This window comes from Phascolarctos cinereus, unplaced genomic scaffold (assembly GCF_003287225.1).
Source record: "Phascolarctos cinereus isolate Bilbo 61053 unplaced genomic scaffold, phaCin_HiC Scaffold_1;HRSCAF=81, whole genome shotgun sequence".
NCBI classification, from domain to species: domain Eukaryota; kingdom Metazoa; phylum Chordata; class Mammalia; order Diprotodontia; family Phascolarctidae; genus Phascolarctos; species Phascolarctos cinereus.
In genome coordinates, this window is record NW_027555514.1 from 293,499,827 (window position 1) to 293,521,577 (window position 21,751).

Genomic DNA, 21,751 nt, shown 5'->3' on the forward strand with positions numbered 1-21,751 from the left:
GCCCCCCTATCCACACCACTTCCCACTCACGGGTGGCTGCCCTAGTTCACGCCTTCACCCTCTTTCTCCTGAGCTTCTGTACCAGGCTCCTCAGTCATCCCTCCCCTCTCCAGACCATCATCCGCACAGCTGCCACAGATGTGCCCACATGGCTCCCCTGCTCACAAGTCTTTTGTGGCTTTCTACCACGCATAGGATGAAAGACAAGCTTCTTCAGCCTGGTACTGAAGGTCTGCCACAGTCTTGTTCTAAGCCACCCTCTGATCCAGGTGCCGCCCTCCTGGACTACCCTCCTCTCTTATCTCCAGCTATGGAAATGTTGAGAGCGCCCCACCTGGGGGAGACCTTCCCTCATTCACCGTTCCACAGTACTTGGTCTAGCTCTGACCTTCCTTTAAGCACATGCCATGGCCTCACTATTAGACTGTAAGCCCCTTGGGGCGAGGGCTGGCTTGGCGTTCATGGGGGCAGCCCAGCCCCCTACACTGATCAGCCAGCCCAGGCACATGTTAGGCATTCAGTAAAGGCTTATTTGTTCCTCTTGTGACACCTTTACTTCAGTGACACACATGGAGAAAAGTGAAGGCAGGGTGTCTGGCCTCGAGCTATCAGGCTATCACCATGCCCCAGCAGGGGGGAACGGCCCCCCCCCCACTCCTAGAGCACTGGCAAAGGCTCACAGAGCCCTGTCCTCCCAACAGCTCTGGAAGCCCCACTTCACAAAGAAGGAAACTGAGGCTGGGAAGGGGGACACAGCGGGCAATCGTCCCAGTCTGTGGCCTTGGGTAGGGGAGGGTACACTCTTTTCATTCGGATAGGGATCTTGTTAAATATGAAATAACAGAGGGGATTCGGGCGGCTCCAACAAGCGTGTACTGAGTGCCGACTACATACATGCGGTTGGGAGCTAGGTGCTGAGGACACCACAGACAAAAATAAACGTGTGAACAAGCAGCTCGCGCTCTGCTGCGAGGGGGGGCATGTGTACAAAGAAATTAGGAGGAAGTGGGAGAACAGCTCACCAATGAGCATCCCAGAGTTCATTCGACACTTTTAGAAAACGGTAAGTCCACTCTGGGCAGAGCCAGGAGGCCCTGGGGCGGGGGAGGAAAAAGGGGAAGAGCCTGTGGATACAAGAGGAGGACCATTTCTCTTTGTATCTATTTTCTATTTGGTTCTCCGGGAGAACCAAAGCTCCTTGGGGGCAGGGGAGGAGGAGGGTTTCAATTCTGCCTTTTTTACCTTCAGCCCCAGGCACATAGTAGGGCCCCAAAATGCTTGTTGATCGATTTAGGATTAAAAATTGCAAAAGCAAGCTTATTTAAAAAAAAAAAGCAAGCTTATTCTGGCAGCCATGTGAAGGACAGACTATAAGCCAGACCTGTGAGGAGTGCCCAGGCTAGGTGGGTGGCAGAGGGCTGGTAGGAGGGTGGGAGCTGCAGGAAGAAAGAGGAGGAGACAGATGGGAAAAATGTTTCAGAGGTGTGATGGCAGGCCGTGGTGACTCATTAGATATGACAGGTGAGATCTCATTAGATATGAGAGCTGAGCCAAAGGTTTCCAACAGGGGGACTGAAGGAAGGTGGAAACAGTGACTGTGGAGGGGAGCCAGGCATGGGCAGGGGGAGGGGGCCGGGCAGAGGGTATGGGAGGGGAGCCAGGCATGGGCAGGGGGAGGGGGGCCAGGCAGGGGAAGGGGGAGGGGGCCAGGCATGGGCAGGGGGTAGGGGAGGAGACCCAGGCAGGGGCAGGGGGAGGGGGCCAGGCAGGGGCAGGGGGTAGGTGATAAGGAGGTCGGTTTGGGACATGCTGAGGGACTGGAGCAGGTGACCCCTGCACTCGCTGCCCCAGGGACCGAGCAGATGAATGGTGTAAACAACCTTTTAATAAGAAGGTCTCCTGATTTCAGCCTACAAGCTGTTTTCTTGGCACTTCAGACACAATGAAGAAAAACAATCACTGGGGTTTTGATGTTGCTGCTGTCACATGATGTTTTGTTTTAAATTAAGAAACAACCCCTCAATCAAGATAGCACGAGTCTCCATGTTAATATCCAATTCCACCTGAGACTCGGGCCTCTCTTCCTCAGTTCTGTGCCCAGGGGACTCCATCAGCATAGAACTGTTTGAAGGGCGGTTTACCAGAGATTCCATTCAACCAGCAAGTCCTAAACACCCACAAGCCACTGTCTGATACCAGAAAAAGAATGTGCTTTGGCGGCAGATCCCGAGTTCCAATCCCAGCTCTACTACTTATAACCTGTATGACTTTGTTTTGTTTTTTGGCTAGGCAATGGGGTTAAGTGACTTGCTCAGGGTCACACAGCTAGTAAGTACTATGTGTCTGAGGCCGGATTTGAATGCAGGTCCTCCTGACTCCAGGGTGGGTGCTCTACCCACTGTGCCACCTCACTGCTCCACCTGTATGACTTTGGATAAGTCATTTGCCCTCCCTTGACCTTAAAGTCATGGGATGGAATCAGGAAAGTTTCCCTCCCTTCTCTAGTGAGTGAAGAAACAGTAAGAGCAAAGAGATGAGTGGGTAGCTAGTTGCTGGACCACTTCCCATGCTGACCAAGTTATAAGATCATAGAGTTTAGAGATGGAGGGGCCTTCAGAGGTGATCTGGTCTAACCACCTCATTTTACAGGTGACAGAAATAAGGCTGGGGACTAGGGGGGCGGAGGAACCACATACAGCTAATAAGTAACAGCTGTGATTTGAACCCAGGTGCCAGACTCCACAGCACACATTTACAGAGCACCTGGAAGCCTGCAAAGTGTTTTACATGAATCGTCTCATTTGATGGGTCGAGGACAAGGGGGGAACATGTCTGCATACAAGCAAAGAGAAAGCTGTGCAAAGTCCAGGTGAGATAACTGAGGAGAGGTGATGCTTGGGGTGGAAGTGAGAAGAGACGGCATTCCTGGCAGGGGGCAGCTTGGGCAAAGACATGGAAGCAGGAGATGAAGCGTCAGGAACAACAAATAGGTCGGTTTGGCTCGTCAGGTGGTGTGTGAAGGAGGATAATCAGCACAGTTAAGACTGGACAGGTAAGCTGTCACCAGACTGTGGAGGGCGGGCATTAGTAGGTAGGTTTAGAGGCACTGGCCAGCTAGAGGCTTCTGAGGCAGGGAGCTGTGCTTGGGAATGACCATCAGGCAGCTGGGTGCGGCGCCGACCGGAGCACGGAGGGAGACGAGTGCCCGGTCAGTCTAATTCTGTTTGTGCGGTCTTTTTGCTACCAAGCGCCATTCTAACAGCAAATCATCCTTCATTCTTAATCCAGACACGTCCAAAAGACATCTCTAGGGCAGACGTTGGCAGGGCCTTCCAGCCCACAACCAGTGCATGCTGTCAGGGCAGTTACTGGAAAGTTTAAAAATGTCCTTTCTTCAGCACCACCCTCTGGGGCAGATTCGTCACGGATTCAGAATCTGGCCTTCTGCCTGGTAAGAATCACAGATATTTCCTTGCCTACACAGAGAAATGTGTCCAGCTGCACTACGCACTGAGTCACCAATGGCTGACGCATGGAGAGGGCTTGAAAGAGGACTGTGTACTGCCCACGTGGTGTCCCTCTTACTACATGCTCATCACCCTGACAGAGAAGGAAGGACGAATGGGCACAGCATGAGCTCCATTGTAGAGATGAGAAAACTGAGGCCCAAGGTGGGAAGAAACAGGATTCTTGACTCCAAGACCAGTGTTCTTTCCACTACACTCTTTATTTGGGTGTTAAGGAGCCAACTGTATCTTCAGTAGATCCCAAGACAATTATCTGCCAGTAAAAAGTTGGCAAACAACCTAGCTAATGCAGAGGTTAACCTGGGGTCATATAGAAGTGTTCCCTCCCAGCTCTGACATTCCCTATTCATCACTGACAACCTGTTTTTTTAAAGTCCCTCCCATTCTTCTATGTTGTAAGACACCCCCCTGCCCTCAACTCTGACATTCCCCGTTCGGTCAGTCAATAAACATTTATTAAGTGCCTTGGATGTTCCAGGCACTGTGCTAGGCACTAGGGATACAAAGAAGCAAAAGACAGTCCCTGCCCTCAAGAAGCTCACTATCTAATGGGAAAGATAACAAGCAAACAAAAATGTACAAACAAGCAGGATAAACCAGAAATAATTAACAGAGGGATGGCACTAGAATTAAGGGGGATTGGGGAAGGCTTCCTCTAGTGTAGAGGACGGCATTTTAGTTGGGACTTGAAGAAAGCCAAACAAGTCAGGAGGCAGGATGAAGCAGGAGAGTATTCCAGGCATGGGGAATGGCCAGAGAAAGTGCCCAGAGCCGGCAGATGGAGGGTCTTGTTGGTAGAACAGCCAGGAGGTGGGGTCATGGGATTGAAGAGTATATGGCAGGATGAGGTGTAAGAAGACGGGAAAGGCAGAAGGCGGCAGGTTATAAAAGGCTTTGAAAGCTCAACATTTGATCCTGAAGGTGATAGGGAGCCACTGCAGTTTACTGAAGGGTGTCTGTGACACGAATAGACTTACAATTTAGGAAAATCACTGGTGACTGAATGGAGGATGGACTGGAGTGGGGAGAGACTTGAGGCAGGCAGACCATGCCCCCCCCAGCTACTGCAGCGGTCTAGGTGATGAGAGTTTGCACCAGGGTGGGGGTTAGGGGAAAGACAGGGGGATAAAGGGGAAATACTGCAGAGGTGAAACTGTCAAGAGATGCTCCAGAGGTGAAACAAGAAATTGGCAAGAGATGCTCCAGAGGAGAAACCGACAAGAGATGCTCCAGAGGTGAAACAAGAAATCAGCAAGAGATGCTCCAGAGGAGAAACCGACAAGAGATGCTCCAGAGGTGAAACAAGAAATCAGCAAGAGATGCTCCAGAGGAGAAACCGACAAGAGATGCTCCAGAGGTGAAACAAGAAATCAGCAAGAGATGCTCCAGAGGAGAAACCGACAAGAGATGCTCCAGAGGTGAAACTGACAGGCTTTGGCAACAGCATGGATTTGGGGGAGAGGGTGGAGTTGCGAGATAGTGCGGAGTCCAGGATGACTCCTAGAGTGGGAGCCTGAGGGACTGGGAGGATGGCAGTGCCCTCTACAATTACAGAGAAAGTAGGAAGGTTTAGGGGAAAAGAGAGTGAGTTCAGTTTGGAACATGTTGAGTTTAAGATGTCTACTTGACCTCAGCAGCTAGGTGACAAAGTCGACAGAGTCAGAAGAACCTGAATTCTAATCCTGCCTCAGACACTTCCTAGCTATGACAAGTCACTTCACCCTGTTTGCCTCAGTTTCCTCATCTGTAAAATGAGCTGGAGAAGGAAATGGCAAACCACTCTAGTACCTCTGCCAAGAAAACCCCAAATGGGGTCGCGGAGAGTTGGACACGACTCATCAAGTAAACAACAACTGGACATCCAGTTCAAGATATGTGAGAGGCAGTTGGAGATGCAAGACTGAAGGTCAGCACATTTGAGAACTGTCAGCATAGAGATGATAATTAAATCACGGAAGCTGACGAGATCACCCAGTGGGAGAAGAGTAGAGAGGAGCTAGAGCCCTGAGGACACCTCTGGTTAGAGGGTGTGACCTGGAGGAGCCATCTGAGAGGTAGGAGGAGAACCAGGAGAGGGACGTCCTGAAACCCTACTGAGAAGCAAGTACAACAAGAAGGGGATGACCGACCCGTGTCGAAGGCTGCAGAGATGTCAAGGAGAATGAGGACTGAGAAAAGACCGTTAGATCTGGCAACGAAGAGGTCACGGGTCACTCCGCAGAGCGCAGCTTTGGTGGAATGAGAAGGTTGGGAGCAGACTACAAGGGGTCAAGAAGGCAATCTGTCGTTTAGCTGCAAAGGTCAGAAAAAACATAGGACAACAGTTAGTGGGGATGGAGGGGTCAAGGGAGGGCTTTTTGAGGACAGCAGAGACATGGGCACATCTTAGGACAGTGTCTGGCACATAAGAAGCACTTCAATGTTTATTTATTACTGATGTGTGTAGGCAGTAGGGAAAGAGCCAGGAGAGAGGCAAAGATTCAAAATAAGGCAGAGGGGGATGACAGAGAGAGATGGGATAGGATGGGCCCTCTCAGCTCTGCCAATCCCAGTACGAGGCCCCTCCACATGAGACATTCACTTCTCTAAACACGCCACCACAGCACACTAGGAAGAGCCCAGCCGAGCTGGGTCGTCTGCTCCAAGCCCCTCCTCCAGAGGAGGCACCGAAGTCGGGAAATGGAGTCGTCTAAGGTTACACAGATAGGAAACAGCAAAGCCAGGACTCACCCCACCCCCTCTGCATCCAAACCGAAAGCTCTCTGATCCTCTGCCTCATGCTGTTTCCCCTCCTCCTCCTGTCTGTCTGTCTCTCCCCTTCCCTCCCCCTCTCTGCACCCCCATATATGTTCCCTTGGCCAGATGAGATCAGCCTCTTAAGCCTGGTATCCCCAAATCTGAGCTTCAAGTAACCTCAGAGGTACCTAGTCCAACCCACACCTGAGCTGGAGTCCTCTCTAAAACATACCCAATTTAGAGTCATCTACCTTCTCTTTAAAGATCTGAGCTGACAGAGACCTCACTAACTCCTGCCGTGGCTCCCTCTGCTTTTGGACAGTCATAAATAAACTCCTAGGCCAGTACTGCTAAAAGAAGATTCCCTGAGACATTTTAGTCTAGAATTCTAACTCCCTTGGCGAGCCTGGGGTCATCCCCCAAGCTGCCTGGGCCTCAGTTTCCCTCTCTGTAAAATGAAGGAGTTGTACCAAGAGACCTCCAAAGGCCCCACCCACCCTAAAATGCAGAATAAAAGGGTCTGGGTCCCAAATAAGCCTAGCTGCCCCTGGCTTCCAGATCACTCACTGACCACTCTATCACACATCCTGTGCCATGGCCCATGCGGCAGAACCTGGAGGCTCAGCTGTGTGCCCAGGGTGGGGGGCATACCTTGGTTATTCGGGACTTCACAAGACCGATCCGACCTGCTGGCATTAGAATGGGGGGGGCAGAATAAAGGAGGCCTTGGGTGGGACAAAGAAAGGCAAGAAGAGACCCCAGAGTCAGCTCTGCAGACAGAGTGGTGGAGACTTAGCGGACACGAAGGCTGAGTGAAGGAGACGGAGAGAAGAGCAGGTGGGTTTGCATCCTCACCCCAGACATTCCTCCCAGGAATGTTAGTATCAGGGGCTGTGATGAGACTCCCCAGTCTGAGTCTAGCTATCTGAACAGCACATTGCTGAGCGTCCTCAGGCCTCCACCGATGAGGAGTGACAGGCCAAAGGAGCTGGGTCCGTGCCACGGCGCCACGTTCGGGACCCTGCACCAGCCATCTAAGACACAAAGTCGGTCAACCTGAGTCCTGGATACTCAGAGGTGGACAAGACCTCAGAAGCTACCTTGGCAACCCCCCAATCACATGTACTATTGCCAATATTCTAACAGAAGGTCAATCAGCCTCTTCTCAAAGACCTCGAATGACAGGAAGCTCACTACCTCTGCACTAGCCCTTTCCAAGACACCAAGATCTGCCTCTTTGTCAATTCTTCTTCCCAGCACCCTGCCCCCTAAGAACAGAAGAAATCCATCCCCTCTTCCACAAGAGGGTCCCTAGGTCCCTCCTCAGCCCTCAGGCACTTTCAAAAACAGGAAGCTGCAGCATCCATCTTTATTTTATTTTTTAGAGCTTTTAAACTGAATTGCCCATAAATGCTACTCTATTATCACAACAAGTAGAAGTAAAATATCTTTTAAACCTGCCCATTTCCACAGTGTCTTCCACCCAGTAACTCTCTTAGGCAGGTCATGCAACATTACTATTTTCTTTTCACTGGTGAGCAAAAGGAGGCCCAGGAGAATGTAAGCTCTTGGAAGGCAGGGATTGCTTCCTTCTTGGCTTGTAACTCCAGGTCTCTGTAGACATTATCCATGCGTGACTGCTGACCCACATCCCAGCTGTCTGCAATAGAGTAAAGACACCTTGGAGAGCTCCCTGAGATTCCTAAAGATCAGGCCACCTGCCCAAGCTCACACAGCTGGCAAGTGCCAGGAGCAAGCCTTGAACATGGGACTTTGTGACAGAGTGAGTGGCAGGCCCCTGGCTCTAGGCCCAGTGACCTCCCCAGACACCAAAGGAGCCCAGGAGCCAGCCCAGCTAAGCCTCCCTGGGCAGAGAGAGGAAGCTTTGTAGATCCTTGGAGAGAAGTCCCCTCTGGACAGGGGTGTTGTTAGGAGTTAGAAGTATGTCCAGTCCATCCACAAGCATTTATTAAGCCCCTGCTGTGACTCTTATCCTCTAACAGAGAGATGCACATACAGCTTTATGCAAGAAATGATGGGAGGCTACTACAAAGGAGAGACTTGGCAAGGCCTGAGCCTGGCTCGGTGAACAGAACCAAGAAGGTAAGGCCTTTGCCTTTCAGGGCCCCTCCCTGCTCTCCCCCTCCCACCCCATCCCCTCAAGGCCAAGCCTCTTTTCCTCATCTGCTGCTGGGTCTCTGGGCAGGAGATAAGCGGGCAGATCCAGTGACCATCCTCGGCCTTGGCTGCCCTTGGAATCGGATCTGTTGGCTTCAGTATCCCAGCCCAACAGGCCTAGGGCAGGCCAGGACACTGGCCTGGTCTCCAGCAAGGAGCCCACTGAGTCACAGAAGAGAGGCCTCACCTGGAAACACCTTCTGGCCCTGGATGCCTCCTGCAACAGTAGGTGCTTCCCCGAGGTCTGGGGGCACAGCCTAGGAGGCGTGCCAGGGGTCCACTGCCAGCCTCCTAGGAAACAGGAGAATACTCACATGCTCTCAGTGGGGCACGTGTGTGAGAAAGCCCACGGGCTGCGGGGAGGTAACCCAGACAAAGCAGGGCATCAAAGCTCAAAGCCTGGGCCTGATGAAGAGGGCCGAGCCCCAGCTGCACAGGCCAGGCAGCCAGTCTCCCCTCTGTACCTGCAGCTTTCAGCAAGGACCAACAGGTTCCATCTAAGATACAGCAGCTTGCTCTCTCTGCTACCCGGTGTTCTACAGGAGCAATGAATTTAGGGCTGGAGGGGATCTTATAGATAGCATTTTACAGAGAAGGAAACTGAGGCCCAGAAGGGTCAAGTGATTTGTCCAGGGTCACACAGGGATCCTATTCTGTGTACTCCTCATAACTACAGGTAGAGGAGGAATGTCTAACCAAACAAGATTAAATAGTTAATTTTGATTACATGAAATTGGAAAGCTTTTATGCAAACAAAATGAATACATCTGGCATAAGAAGGGGAACATCCTTGTGTCAACTATCTCTGATCAAGATCTGGTCTTCGAGAAACATAAATAACTATGAGAAATACATACGACCAAAGGCCATTCCTCAAGAGATGGGGACAACAAATACGAACAAAGAGTTCTCAGATGGAGGCCAGCCTTGTTACAGAATGCTCCAAGTCACAAAGAGGAGAAATGCACATCTAGGAATGCCTCAGGTTTCACTTTACATCAGAAAACTGGTACCAGTGACAAGAGACAGGAATGGTCAATGTTGGTGGGGCTGGGAAAAGCTAGGCACACTACTGTATCGTCTGGGAAATCATGGATTGGTAAAAACCATTCTGGGAAAATGCAAAGCAAGTAACTAAAATTACATACCCTGTGACCCGAGATCCCACAGCTAGGCAGGTACCCTGGGCAAAAAGAAAGGCTTCCTAGACACCAAAAATATCAATAGCATCACTTTCTGTCACAGCAAAGAACTGGAAATAAAGTAGATGCTCTTTGGTTGGGGAATGGGGTCCATGAATGTAACGGAGTATTCCTGTGCTGTAAGAAATGACCAACAAGATGAATACAGAGAAACACAAAAAGACTGTCATGAACTGATGCAGAGTGAAGTCAGCAGAGCCAGAAAAACAATATCTATTCGATAACAGAAATGGGGGAAGGGCAGGGGGAAGTAATCACCACCACCATAAAACAATCCAAACGTAATGTTGTGAAAATAGATTGACCAAGCTTGGCCCCAAAAAAGAGACGTAAAAAGACAAACCCTGCCGCCCGCCCTCCTCCCCCCCCCCCGAAGTAAGTAGAGGCCAGGGGAATGGAACGTTGCACATAAAGCCAGATGTTTTTAATGTGTTGATTGGTTTTACTGAATTTTTTTTCTCTTCTTCCTCTTAAAAAGTGACTTTCCATAATGGAAGGGAGGGGGAAAGGAATCAGAGAAGTGCAGGCAAGGTGAAAACAAAAGATGGCAATACCAATCCACCAGGAAGCTTTAGCACATGACAGGTCCTCAACAGATGGCAACTGGACAGAACCATGGCAATCTTTACGAACCCCCAATTTGGGCAGTCAGTGTACTTTTAGTGGAAAGAGCCCAGGAGAAGAATTCTGAAGCCTTGGGCAAGTCATTTAGGAGCATGGGTCTCAGTTTCCTCATCTGTAAATTTACCACCTCTAAGGCAGTATCCTCCAGCTTTCCTCCCTAGGAGCTGATGAGTCCTTCCTCTGATTGTTTTAAGTGAGGCTTCAAAAGTCTAGTACCTTCTTCATCTGTAAAATGAGGATAGCAACACTGGACCTCCAGATGTCATTGGGTTGTGAGAAGTGAAAGGCATTGTAGACCTTGAAGCTGTGATGATGACCCTCCATAATAAGAAGTGCTTGCAGAGCTCAGCTAGGCTGAGTTTTAAAAGCCTCAGGAAAGCTCATGAGAATGGGGCATGCACCCCTCCCCCCACGTCTGAAATAGATGCTCTATCGATATCAGTATGAACACTCGCCCTTGGCCCTGGCCCTCCAGGGACCTGCTGGAAACTGGTGTTTCTCCATCGAGCAAATATAGTGCATGGATTAAAATTGATGAGGCCCTCTCTTTCATCCACTTAAAGTCCTGCAAGCAGGCTTTCCATATGCCAGGACAGAGCTGCCTCAAGGCTCTCAGACTTAATGTCTAATTAGGAGAGAGATCCCTTGAACGATCCTTAACAACCCAACAGAAAACCCTGTGGGCAAAAAATAGCACAGGATGAGGAACCTAACCTCCAAAATGACAGAAAGGGAATGCATTGCTGAACGTGCCACAAGCCCTGCATGCCGCCTGCAGCCTCAGTTTCCCCTTCTGTAAAATGAAGGGATGGTTTCTACAGCTGGCCCCAGGTCTAAATCCGAGGATGCCCAATTCTTGATTCCTCAGGGGATGAATTGTTCTGGATCATTGAGGAAGCCAATTTGATTAGGAAGCATGAAAGGCTGGCTGGTTGTTTAATGTGGCAGCTCAGCATAATAGAAAGACGACCAAATGTACCACTCTGTGCCTCAGTTTCCCCAACTGTAAAATGAAGCAGAAGTCTAGATAATCCCCAAAGTCCCTGCCAGCTCAAAAGCTATGGACCTATAAACCACTTAGTCTCTCTGTGCCTCAGTTTCCCCATCTGTAAAATGAAGGAGAAGTCTAGACAATCTCTGAGGTCCCTGCTGGCTCAAAAGCTATGGACCTATAAACCACTTAGTCTCTCCGAGCCTCAGTTTCCTGGGGAATAGACTAGTCAGTCGCTAAGGTGCCTCCGCTCTGATCCTAAATCCTAATTAATCAGAGGTCCTGGGTTTGAATTTTACTTCTGCTATTTGACCTTCCTGAGCCTCAGCTTTCTCATCCATCAAATGGGGCTTATAAAGACCGGCCCAACCATCCCGGGCGTGGGACATTTGCTGTGGGAGGTGCTTGGGCCAGACCTCTGATTCCACTGGCCCTTCCCCGTCACAGCTCACGGTCAGGAGAGTCACCTGGGGCACAGAGGAGCTGGCCAACCAGCGGAGGAGGCCCTCGCACCCAGGCCCTTTAACAAAGAGCCCCACCAATGCCCAGCTCTTCTCGGTCAGGTGGCTCCATGTCTGTAGCCATGAGCATCATCGGTTACTCTGCTGGGTAGTAAGAAAGTCGGTGCCTGCACACAGAAGGCACTTCATAAATGCTCGCTGCCTGGATGGCCCCAGGGGCCGAATGGTGCTGAAGGTTCTGGAGTTCTTGTGTGTGTGCCATGTTAGGTTTTCTGTGTCCCTGCTAGTGACAAACATTCACTTTACGAACTGGTAGCCTGAGCAGCCCATGTCTCGATTTCTGACTGACTGGGAGCTCACTCACAGAGATTCTGCCCTGGTAAAACAATGAGGACCTTCGAGGCCTGTCTAGCTCTGAATCTCGGACCCTGAAATCAGCCTGGTAGAGCTGTGGGTGGAGCATGGGCGAGGGGCCTGAGAGTCCAGTGTGAACTGGCCCATTCTGCCATCCCCACTCCTGACCAGGCTCTCCAGAGGGAAGGTCCCCGGAGCCTGGACCCACCTAGATGGGATGTGGCCTAGATGGCATCTAGAAGAACTGTTCTTTGCCTAGCTGAGCCCTTGCTTGACTCAAGACAAGTCTAGCCGTGGACTTCACTGTTTACTAAGCCAGGATCAGAGTCCCCAAGGCCCCAGGGATTCTGGGGAAGCCTGAGTCTCAGGCTCGGCAGGAAGTTCCCGGTGTGGAACACGCTCTTCCTCTGTTTGGGGGGCGGCCCCTCCCGGCTTTGCCTGTGGCAGGCTCACCCTGGCACCAGCCTCTCTTCCCCCAAGGTAAAGTTCCTTCTGCTGCCTCCATCTTGGGAAGGGGCCCAGGCCCGCTCAGCTCCACTCTTCTCCTGGCTCTGCTCCCGACTCTCCTGCCTTCCATCTAGCCCTCTGCCCAGGCACCTGCCACATCCCCATCCCCATCCCTTTTGGGCATCCTCTTCTACCTTGAGGACAGAGGCAGATTTGCTTTTGTTTGTAATTACATGCCCAGGGCTCAGCACAGGCTGGCACACAGTAAGTGCCTAATAAATAAATGCTTCTTTCCTTGCCATCTCTTGGAATTGGGAAGAGGCCCGAGAGGTCATCTAACCCAGCCCCCTCATTTTACAGATCAGGAGACTGAGGTCCAGAGAGGTGACTTGCCCAAGGTCACGAAGGTAGTGTCAGAGCTGAGATTCGAAGCCAGGCCCTCTGACTCTAGCCCCAGGGCTCTTTCCCCTGCATCATGCTGCCTCCCACCTGAAGCATCCCATGAAAGGGGAGGCTGCCCAACATTTGCTTGAAGACCTCTAATGATGGGGAGCTCACCACCTCCCAAGAGACCCTGTTCCACTTTGGGACAGATGTAATGGCTACAAAACATCTGACATCCAGCCTGATTGGCTTCTGGGCCCCTGCCCCAACTGCTCCAGTCCTGTCCCCCCCAGGCAGAAGGAGGGTGCCCTGCCCATTCTCAAAGGGGCCTGCCTGCTCAGGCCAAAGCTCTCGTGCTCACATAAAAACCTTCCTCCTCCTCACTTCCAGCCACTTTGTAAGCAGCTCATTTCTCTTCCTCTGCAATGCTCCCAGCCTGCCTTGGGGCCACCTCAAAGCATCTGTGTACAATGACAGCCTGTTCCTGTCCATGAGAACAGAACCTGGTCAGTAGTTACAGCCCAGGAAAGCCAGGGTCTCGGTCCTGGGAGCCGCCTTCTCTACCATCTGGCTGGTGCCCTCCATGCATCCCGGCCTGGGAGGAGCCCACCCACCCATCCCTCAGGGCATGGGCTATACTCTGCCTGACCGCTGGCGGGGCAGGGAGTGAGCCTGCTGTCACAGCTCCAGTGGAGGAGGCCCACAGCCTGCACCTGCTGGGGAGCTCCCCAAGCCCCTCCTCGCCCTGCAGTCCCCAGGCCCCCCCAGCCTCCCAGACACCCCTGTTCCAAAGCTTGGAGATGCCTTTATCCCCAGGCCCAGAGATTCCTGGCCCTGGCCCCAGACCCAGAGCCCAGATGGCAAAGGCAGCACCTGCTTGGCTGTCCTCTGCTCCAGGCCTCCCTAAAAGGGGGAAACACCCCTACATTTACAGTCAGAGAACTTGATTCAGCTCTCTTCTTCATTCAAAGCTGGTCTCAGTCAGCAAAGGAAGCCTGTCACTGAGTCATCAGCTCACAGCCCTCAGCACCAAACCCCAGCAAGTGCAGCCCAGCATCACAGGCAGGCCAAGGGTGAGAGACGAGGAAAAGCGAAGCTCCAGCCAAGCCGGCCCGCTGCCCAGCTGTGTGGCCTTGGGCTGATGACTCTGCCTCTCTGGGCCCCAAGCTCTCCATATGGAAGAGAAGGAGTTTGGACCAAATGGTCTCTGAGGCCCCTCCCAGCTCTAACATCCCCTGTGCTCAGGCCCTTCCCAGCCCTGACATCCCCTGTTCTCAGGCCCCTCCCAGCCCTGCCATCCATCCCCTGTGCTCAGGCCCCTCCCAGCTCTGACATCCCCTGTTCTCCAGCTCCTCCCAGCCCTGCCATCCCCTGTGCTCAGGCCCCTCCAGCTCTGACATTCCCCACTCTAGGGTCCCTTCAGGGCCCCTTTTGTCCCCTCCAGCTGCTGGCAGTGGTTTACTCCTGTGATAAATGGGCCTGGGGACGCCATGGCCCTCCCATGGGGACTGTGAGGAGAGCTCCCTGGGATGGAGAAGCTGGCCAGGCCTCCTCTCAGCCTCCTCCCAGCCTCTTGGGTGTCAGCCTGTAAAATCTCTCCAGGCATCAGTTTCCTGCTCTGACAAATGAGGGGCTTGGGCTCAGATGCTACCTCAGGTCCGTCTGGTTCTAAATCTCGATTTATGAATTCAGGCCCCCCCCCCGCCCAGGCTGAAAGTGATCTCTCCCTTCTCAGCTTTCTCCCTCTCCCCTTGTGACCCTCACTAGACTGAAAGCTGCATGCCGCAGGGCCTGGGGCCTCTCTGTCTATCCGCCAGCACCAGCTCTGGGCCTGGACCACACTAGGCTCTGAGGAGGCCCCTGGGCCAGGAGGAAAGGAAGGAAGGCACAGCTCAGACAGGATGTCCACTGCTCCCTTCCCTGCTGGGCCAGCACTGCTGGGGGGCCCTTGCCTAGCAAACCCCCAGACCCACCTCCAGTCTGGGCTGACAGCCAGGCCTTCCCAGGGGGCAGGGTGGGACACGGGGGACTCGGTACCCAAACCCCGTGCCCAGCATGTTCTCCAGAGCCTCTCTCTGTCTTGTCCTCAAGGCCACCTTCTTCCCAAGGCCCAGGAGGGGCATGTGGAGAGACGGGAGAGAAGCAGGCTGAGATCAAGTGCCCAGCTCGGCCCGGTGACTGTGTGACCCTGCATTCAAAACTGGGGCTCCTACTGTTTGTTTTAGCCACATCAAATGAGAGCATGTGTGTCAAGGGCTCTGCGGTCTGAACACCACGTGTGCGTAAGCTATGAGGTGCAGTCATGGTGACAAGGAGGAAGCAGTGAGACAAAGTCCACAAAGCTCACCTTTGGACCCTGGGCTCAGCAAGCGTGCTGGCAGTGTCCAAGCAGGACGGGGGATGCTGTCTCCACACTGAGGTTACCCAAGGTTCTGGGGGGCTTCTCAAAATGAGGGTTAAAAGATCTCGGTTCAAATCCTGTTACTGCACAACCTTAGGTAATTCATGTCATGGCCCTGGGCCTCAGTTTCCCCCAATGTAAAAGGAAAAGACTGGGTAACGCAGCCTTTTGGTCCAGCTCTAGGCCTGATCTCATGATTCCACCCCACATTCAGAAGGAGGGGGAGCAGCTAGGTGGCACAGTGGATAGAGCACCGGCCCTGGGGTCAGGAGGACCTCAGTTCAAATCTGACCTTGGACCAAACACTTGACACTTACTAGCTGTGTGACCCTGGGCAAGTCACTTAACCCCAATTGCTTTTTAAAAAAAGGAAAAAAAAAGAGGCACAGAAGGAGGGTAAATGGTTCAGTGGAATGAGCCCAAACTCTGAAGTCCAAGGATCTGGTTTCGAATCCTGCCTCTGACACTTACTCTGACCCTGGGCCTCAGTTTCTTCATTTATAAAAAGGAGGGCCTAGCCCAAATGGCCCCTGAGGCCCCTTAGAACCCTAATTTCATGCTGGGATCCTGGGGCCCCCTGTGGGGCATACTGGGGATCTTTGCTGAATGCATACACACACACACGCGCACACACACACGCATGCACGCGCACGCACACACACACGCACGCACGCACACGCTGCCTGCTCCTTGCACCCGGGCTTCTCCCAGGCAGGAAGCTTTCACCCCTGAGCTCCAAGCTGTCACCATCCTGGGGTGACGATGCCAGCATGCCCACCTAACATTGGTGCTGAGGAGGTGCCAGTGATTAGCAGTCCATGAAAAGCTCCATGAGCCCCTCCCTGACAGAGCAGACAGGTGGGGAGGGTGCTTTCTATTTTCTTCTTATTGGAAAAATGGCACTGTCCCTCCCGCCGGCTGCCTGTGTCTGCTGGGAACACCAACCCAGGCCCCCGAGGCCTTCCAGAGGCTGCCCTGCCCAGAGGGCTCACCTTGCCTGGCACTGATTAAGCCCCTCCTGAGGGCAGAGCCCCCAGCCCCAGGGGCTGCTTCAGCAGTGAGGACAAGGAAGAGGAAGCGGCTGGAGCCTTTCTGAGGCCTTGAGGTGCCCAGGATCACGGGGGCACAGACTGGGAGCTCAGGGGCTACAGAGGAGAAACATGAGGCCCCATCACATGGGAGTAAGCAGCAGGTAGGATTTGAACCCAGGACCTTGGGCTCCAAAAGTGGCTCCTTCCCCCAACTCTGCCCATGACCTCATCGAATCCTCATAACAATTCAGTGAGGAAGGCACTAAGGTATTATCTGCCTTCCTTTTCAAGATGAAGAAACCAAGTCGGAGTGGGGAAGCAGCCTTCCCACAGCCACACAGCCAGCCACTGGCAGAAGCAGTATTTGAAGCTGTGACAGTGCCCTACCCACTGTACCACACTGCCCCTTACAACATTCTTGAGAGGCATTCCTATCCCCATTTTCCAGATAAAGAAACTGCTAGAGAAAGGTGGAAATAAAAAAAGAATGCCTTCTTTGCCCTCAGGAGGTGACCACCTTAGAGGAAGACTGGGGCTGGGGCTACCCCCAGTGTGCCAGGCCCTGGGGACACTGGCAGAGTCGAGCCAGCCCTGCCCCCCGGGAGCTCTGGGCTGATGAAGGCCACAATACATTCACCACTACGTCCATGCCAGACAGAAACAAGGGGGCTGGTGGCAATCCCGGGGGGAGCCGATGCCTGCCTTGGAGCTCGGCACCTCCTCTTCTCCCAGGCTCAGAGACTTCCTTCAAGCCCTGAGGAGGTCTGTGACTGGCCCAGGGTCACCCAGCCAGGAGAGTCAGGGGCTGCCCGGGACAGAAGGACCACATTGTGCCTCATCCTCATGGACACAAAAATTCATTTTTACATTCTCCTCACAAGGTAACCCATTCTCCAGACCCTGGCAACCAGAACCTGGAGAGAGAAAGCAAGCTTCTCAAGGCAGCAGCACAGAAAGCATTGATGTCTGCCCAATCTAAGACAATATCCCATGAGATGCTATGACGGATGCAGCCACAGAGCCAGCAGCGTAAAGAGGCTGGGACGGCTGCTGGCACGGAGAGCCCTCTTCACCCACAAGCTCCTGCTTTCCAGAAGCCCCATTTCCTGACAACAGACCCTGTACCAACTCCCAGGACATTCCTCAGGGAAGCTCATAGCACCGGGAAAGAAATGGGTCTTGCCATCCACAGCAGACAAACAAATGGGACGAGAAACACCCAGAGCCCAACTCAGATGAGCCGCTACACGGAGAGGGTCAAACAAGTCCTCCGCTATACAGACAAACAAACGATATGCTGAGGAAGGAGGGAAAGAATCTGGGAAGGCTTCCCAGTGGCACCTGAGCTAAGGAGGGAGGGCCCCCTATAGCCTGGCACAACTGTTCCAGCACAGAATGGGGAATGCCAAGGTCCAAACAGCCAGCGGCCCAATCTCACTAGACAAGAGAGTGAGAAAGGTGAGCTAAGGGAGGGAAGGCGGGAGCAAGGTTGGAGCAGGCAGAGGGAACTGCATTTTCTCCTGAAGGCAACAGGGAGCCACAGAAGGTTGTGGAGGGGATGGCTTCAGAGAAACAGAAGGAAGATTTGGATGAACTGTTGTCAAGCGACACGAATAGAACCGGGCGAACCCTTTACAATCCAACAACAAATGATTCTAAAGCCCTCGCGAGAACTCGGGCCAATCGTGATTCCAGTATTGCTACTGATGAGCTGCGCTCCCGACCTCCTGACAGAGAGCTGATGAACCGAGATGTGGGGACACGGCCAATGCAAGGACTGTTTGACTGCCTGTTTATCACAAAGATTTTCTTTTTCTTTTCTTCCAGGGTGAGAAAACCAATATTTGTTCGTTAAAAAAAGTACTTTACAAATGACTTTATCGAGGCTATTTGTGCCTGGAGAGGGGGTTGGAGCAGTTTGGTATAGAGAATGGGTGACATCCCAAGGCGGATTTCCTGGCAGCATCCCAAAGGCCAAGGGAAAGGCTCCCAGGGCTCCGGGCACGCCGGAGCTGCAGGAAAGCACTGACCAGGATTTCCCGGAATGAAGAAAGGAGGAGGGCGTGCTGAGCCAGTGGAGGAGGCACATGTTCGAGCCATCTCACATCCCCCAAAGTCAGAAGGAAGGCCAATCAGTTGGCAAGGATGAGAGCTGTCCAACAGCGGGGACCAGCGCTGCTGCCTCGGAGATAGGGCCCTCGGAGGAGCCAGCAGGCCTGCCCATGCCGCTCTCTGCACCCCGGGCTTTTCATCCTCATTTAAGGATTCCCCCCACCCCCGGCACAGTCCCCCATACGAAAGGTCCTGGCTGGGGCTGAGAGCACTTCAGAAACGGGAACGGAGGAGGACTCCGAGCAGAGGAGTCAGAGTGGGAGGCCAGAGATTCATCTCCATTCAGCCCTTTCCCATTCCATGCCCTTGGGCAAGTCCCATGACCTCTCCTGGCCTCAGTTTCCTCATCTGTAACTCAGACCAGATGAACTTGAAGGTCCTTTCCCTTCTCTACCATCTTGCTGTGTTTCTAGGATTTGTTTCCACTGGTCCCTGCAAGGCCCTCAAGGCCAGGGCTTTGTTGAGGCTACACAGCATCTTTCCCCGACTTCGTCTGACCCTGTTTCCCCTTCTCTGGGGAGCCTCACCGTCCCCTGGGCTCCCAGGAGAACCACAGCATCAAGGGCAGGATGTGAAAGTCTCAGGCCTGGCTCTGCCCCTGGCTCTCTTGGGGGCTCTGACTTCAGTTTCCTCCTCTTGCAGAATGCAAGAGCCCATCTCCCCCTCCCAGCTCTGTGGCCAAGCTCGCCCAATGGAGCGGGCATGGAGGGCTCTAACGAGTGTGGATGGCGGCTGGAAGGGACGGGCTCACCACCGAGTCACCTGTCACCTCCAGCCACTAAGAGTCCCCAAACTGTCTGTCACCTCTGCCCCAGGGCCCCACTCCCAGGCCTCTGAGAGGCAGGTGAGCCAGCCAGCACCCTCCCACTTGAACCTGCGGTGACTTTTCTTTAAATGACTTGGAAGGGGCCTCAAAGGCCAGCGCTGATGAGACACAGAACAGGCTTCCTCCTCCTCGAGGTCCTTCCTCCACTTCCCCCTTGTCTCCCTCCAGAGCGATGCTCACTGCTCGGCCTGGCCTCAGGGGCTGGGGCCCACCTACTACTCTCCCCTGTGCCCAGTGTGCCCTAGCTGTCCTGCCTCCAAGCTCTTCCTGGGCCTGGAACATTCCCCTCCCACTGAAGCCCAGTCCAGAGGCCACCTCTTTCAGGAAGCCTGCCCAGATTCCTTTGTCTGAAAGGACCTCCCCACTCCTCTGACCCAGAGGAGGGAAACCAAATTAATTCATTCACCTAAAGGCCTGCCTAACATAGGAACAGAGAACCAGCCTGGGTTTAAGGGCTGCCTCTGACTGTCCTGGGCCAGCCCCTCACCCTCCTCTCCCTGCTCCTGCCTGGCACACAGTTGGTATCTAATAAATGCTTGCTGACTACTGAGGGATTAACTCTCTCCAAAATCCTGAGCTGCATCGGCAGAGTGCCCGAGGTCCCCCCAGCTCAAGGAAATGGCAGCTGAGGACCACAACCCCCGTCTGTCCTGCAGAGCACGTTGTGATTGCCCTGTGAGCTCCGGGGGCCGCACTATGTCTGAGTCTTCCAAAAAGCACCCGCTGCATCCAGGCCTCCTTGGGGCAAAGCGCCGGCCCTTGTCCGAGAGCCTGGGACCGGCTAAGCTGGCTCTCTCCCCCTGCCCTAGAGGCAGTGCTGGGGAAACAGCAGCCGCCTAATCATTGCTCCCCACCACCTTAGTTCTTCCTAATGAGCCCCAAGACTCCCAGGCCACGCTCCATGTGGCCGCTGCCCCTTCTGGGGCGCAGGCTGGGGGCTCCTGGCCGGCTGTGACGGGGGTCTGGCAGGCTAGGGGGTCCTGGCTAGCTGGGGGGGGTCCAGCAGGCTGGGAGGGTCTTGGTGGGGGTCTTGGCCGGCCGGAGGAGGGTCTGGCCGGCCCTCCCCTCTGCAGAGACGCTGCCAGCACAGCCCCAATCCCAGACCCTCGGGGCCGAACCTGGGCGCACAAAGGCAGCTGGGGGGCCGAGGGGAGGGTCGGGATGGACGCTGGCCGGCGTCCTTGAGTACCCCCTGCTCCCCCCGACCGGGGGCCCCACGCGCACCCCTGGGGAGCAGGCGGCTGGCACAGAGGCTGCGGCCCCCGACGGTGGATGCGCGCCCCCTGCCAGGCTCCAACTGCGCGGGGTCCGCGCGTGTGCCCATGTGCGTGCCCGCGTGGGAAGGGCCGGCCGGGGGGGGGCACGGAGAGGGGGTGGGAGGGGACTGAGGGCCTGGCGGGGGGCGGCGCGGACTTACCCTGCGCAGAGATCGGAGCCAACTTTCATTCACGCGCGGCGGCGGCGGCTGGGGGGGCGGGGGGGAGAGGGCGGGCTGGGGGCGGGGACCCCCCCGCCCTGAGCCGAGCCGAGCCCGCGGCCCCGGCGCCCCCCTTCCCCGCACGGCCCCGCGCCCACCGCCGCCGCCGCCCGCAGAAGGAGCAGCAGCCGCAGCAGCCGCCGAGACAGGAGCCGCGCCCGGGCTGCCCTCCGCGCTCTTGCCCAGGCCGGGCCCGGCCCCGCGTGCCAGCAGGGTCTGCGCGGGATCGTAGCTGCGTCCAACCCGGCCGCCCGCCTGCCCCACGGCCTCCAGCTACCCGGCCCCGGCCCGGCCCGCGCCGCGCAGCCGCAGCCCCGCCCCCGGCCCGCCCCCGTCGCCTCTCCTTAAAGGGACCGCGCGCGGCGAGCGAGGGGAAGGGGGTGAGGCTGGATCGCCCCGCCTCCCGAGCTCCGCCCCTCTCTCCGGCCCCTCCTCCCGAGTCTGGACCGCGGCTGGTGGGGGCGAGGCGGCGCAGGCGCGTTGGGGCAGAGAGTGCGCCCCGCCCCCTCCGCGAACGCCGCTCCACCGCCTCCGCCATTGGTCTTCCCCTTGGAGGGGTCGGGCACGCACGCGCACATTCGCACACACGCACGCGCGCTCTCCCCCCCCCCCCGTGGGCCTCCGGAGGAGCCTGGGGTAGAGAGTGTTCACCTCATGCTACTGGAGGCCTACCCCCACCCCACGGGAGGAGCGGCCCAGCCAGGCGGGGATGCTGATGGGCACCCACCTGGCGGGGCAGGACTGTCCCCCACTGTTCCCCGACACCCCCACTGCTCCCCGACATGCCCACTGCTCCTCCGAGACCTCCACTGCTCCCCCAAGACCTAAGCTTTGTTTCTAGTCTTGCCGGGGGGGGGGGGAGGGCCTGGAGGAGCTGTCCGAGGTGCCTCCCACCCCCTGCCCTGCCCTCAGTGGAAGTCGGGCTCCTTTCCCTTGGGGGATCAGGAGCCAAAGCCGTGATGATGAGATTCAGGGCTCCAAGGAGCCATCTTGCCCAATC

General features: G+C 54.8%; 1 protein-coding gene and 1 long non-coding RNA gene across 2 annotated transcripts in view; one reads left to right on the forward strand and one right to left on the reverse strand.

The window, feature by feature from the left end:
- Window positions 1-20,772, reverse strand: part of GRAMD4 (GRAM domain containing 4) — a 96,781-nt gene extending 76,009 nt beyond the window's left edge. Inside the window, exon 1 of the mRNA XM_020977423.2 lies at window positions 20,692-20,772. Coding sequence (XP_020833082.1) covers window positions 20,692-20,720 — 29 coding nt within the window. The 5' untranslated portion in view covers window positions 20,721-20,772. The remainder of the gene's footprint in view (window positions 1-20,691) is intronic.
- On the forward strand, window positions 950-12,769 carry LOC110201626 (uncharacterized). Its single transcript, XR_002322542.2, has 4 exons — window positions 950-1,063; window positions 2,730-2,869; window positions 3,289-3,451; window positions 8,267-12,769. It is a non-coding gene; the product is annotated as an uncharacterized LOC110201626 (long non-coding RNA).
- Window positions 20,773-21,751: the final 979 nt, after the last annotated feature.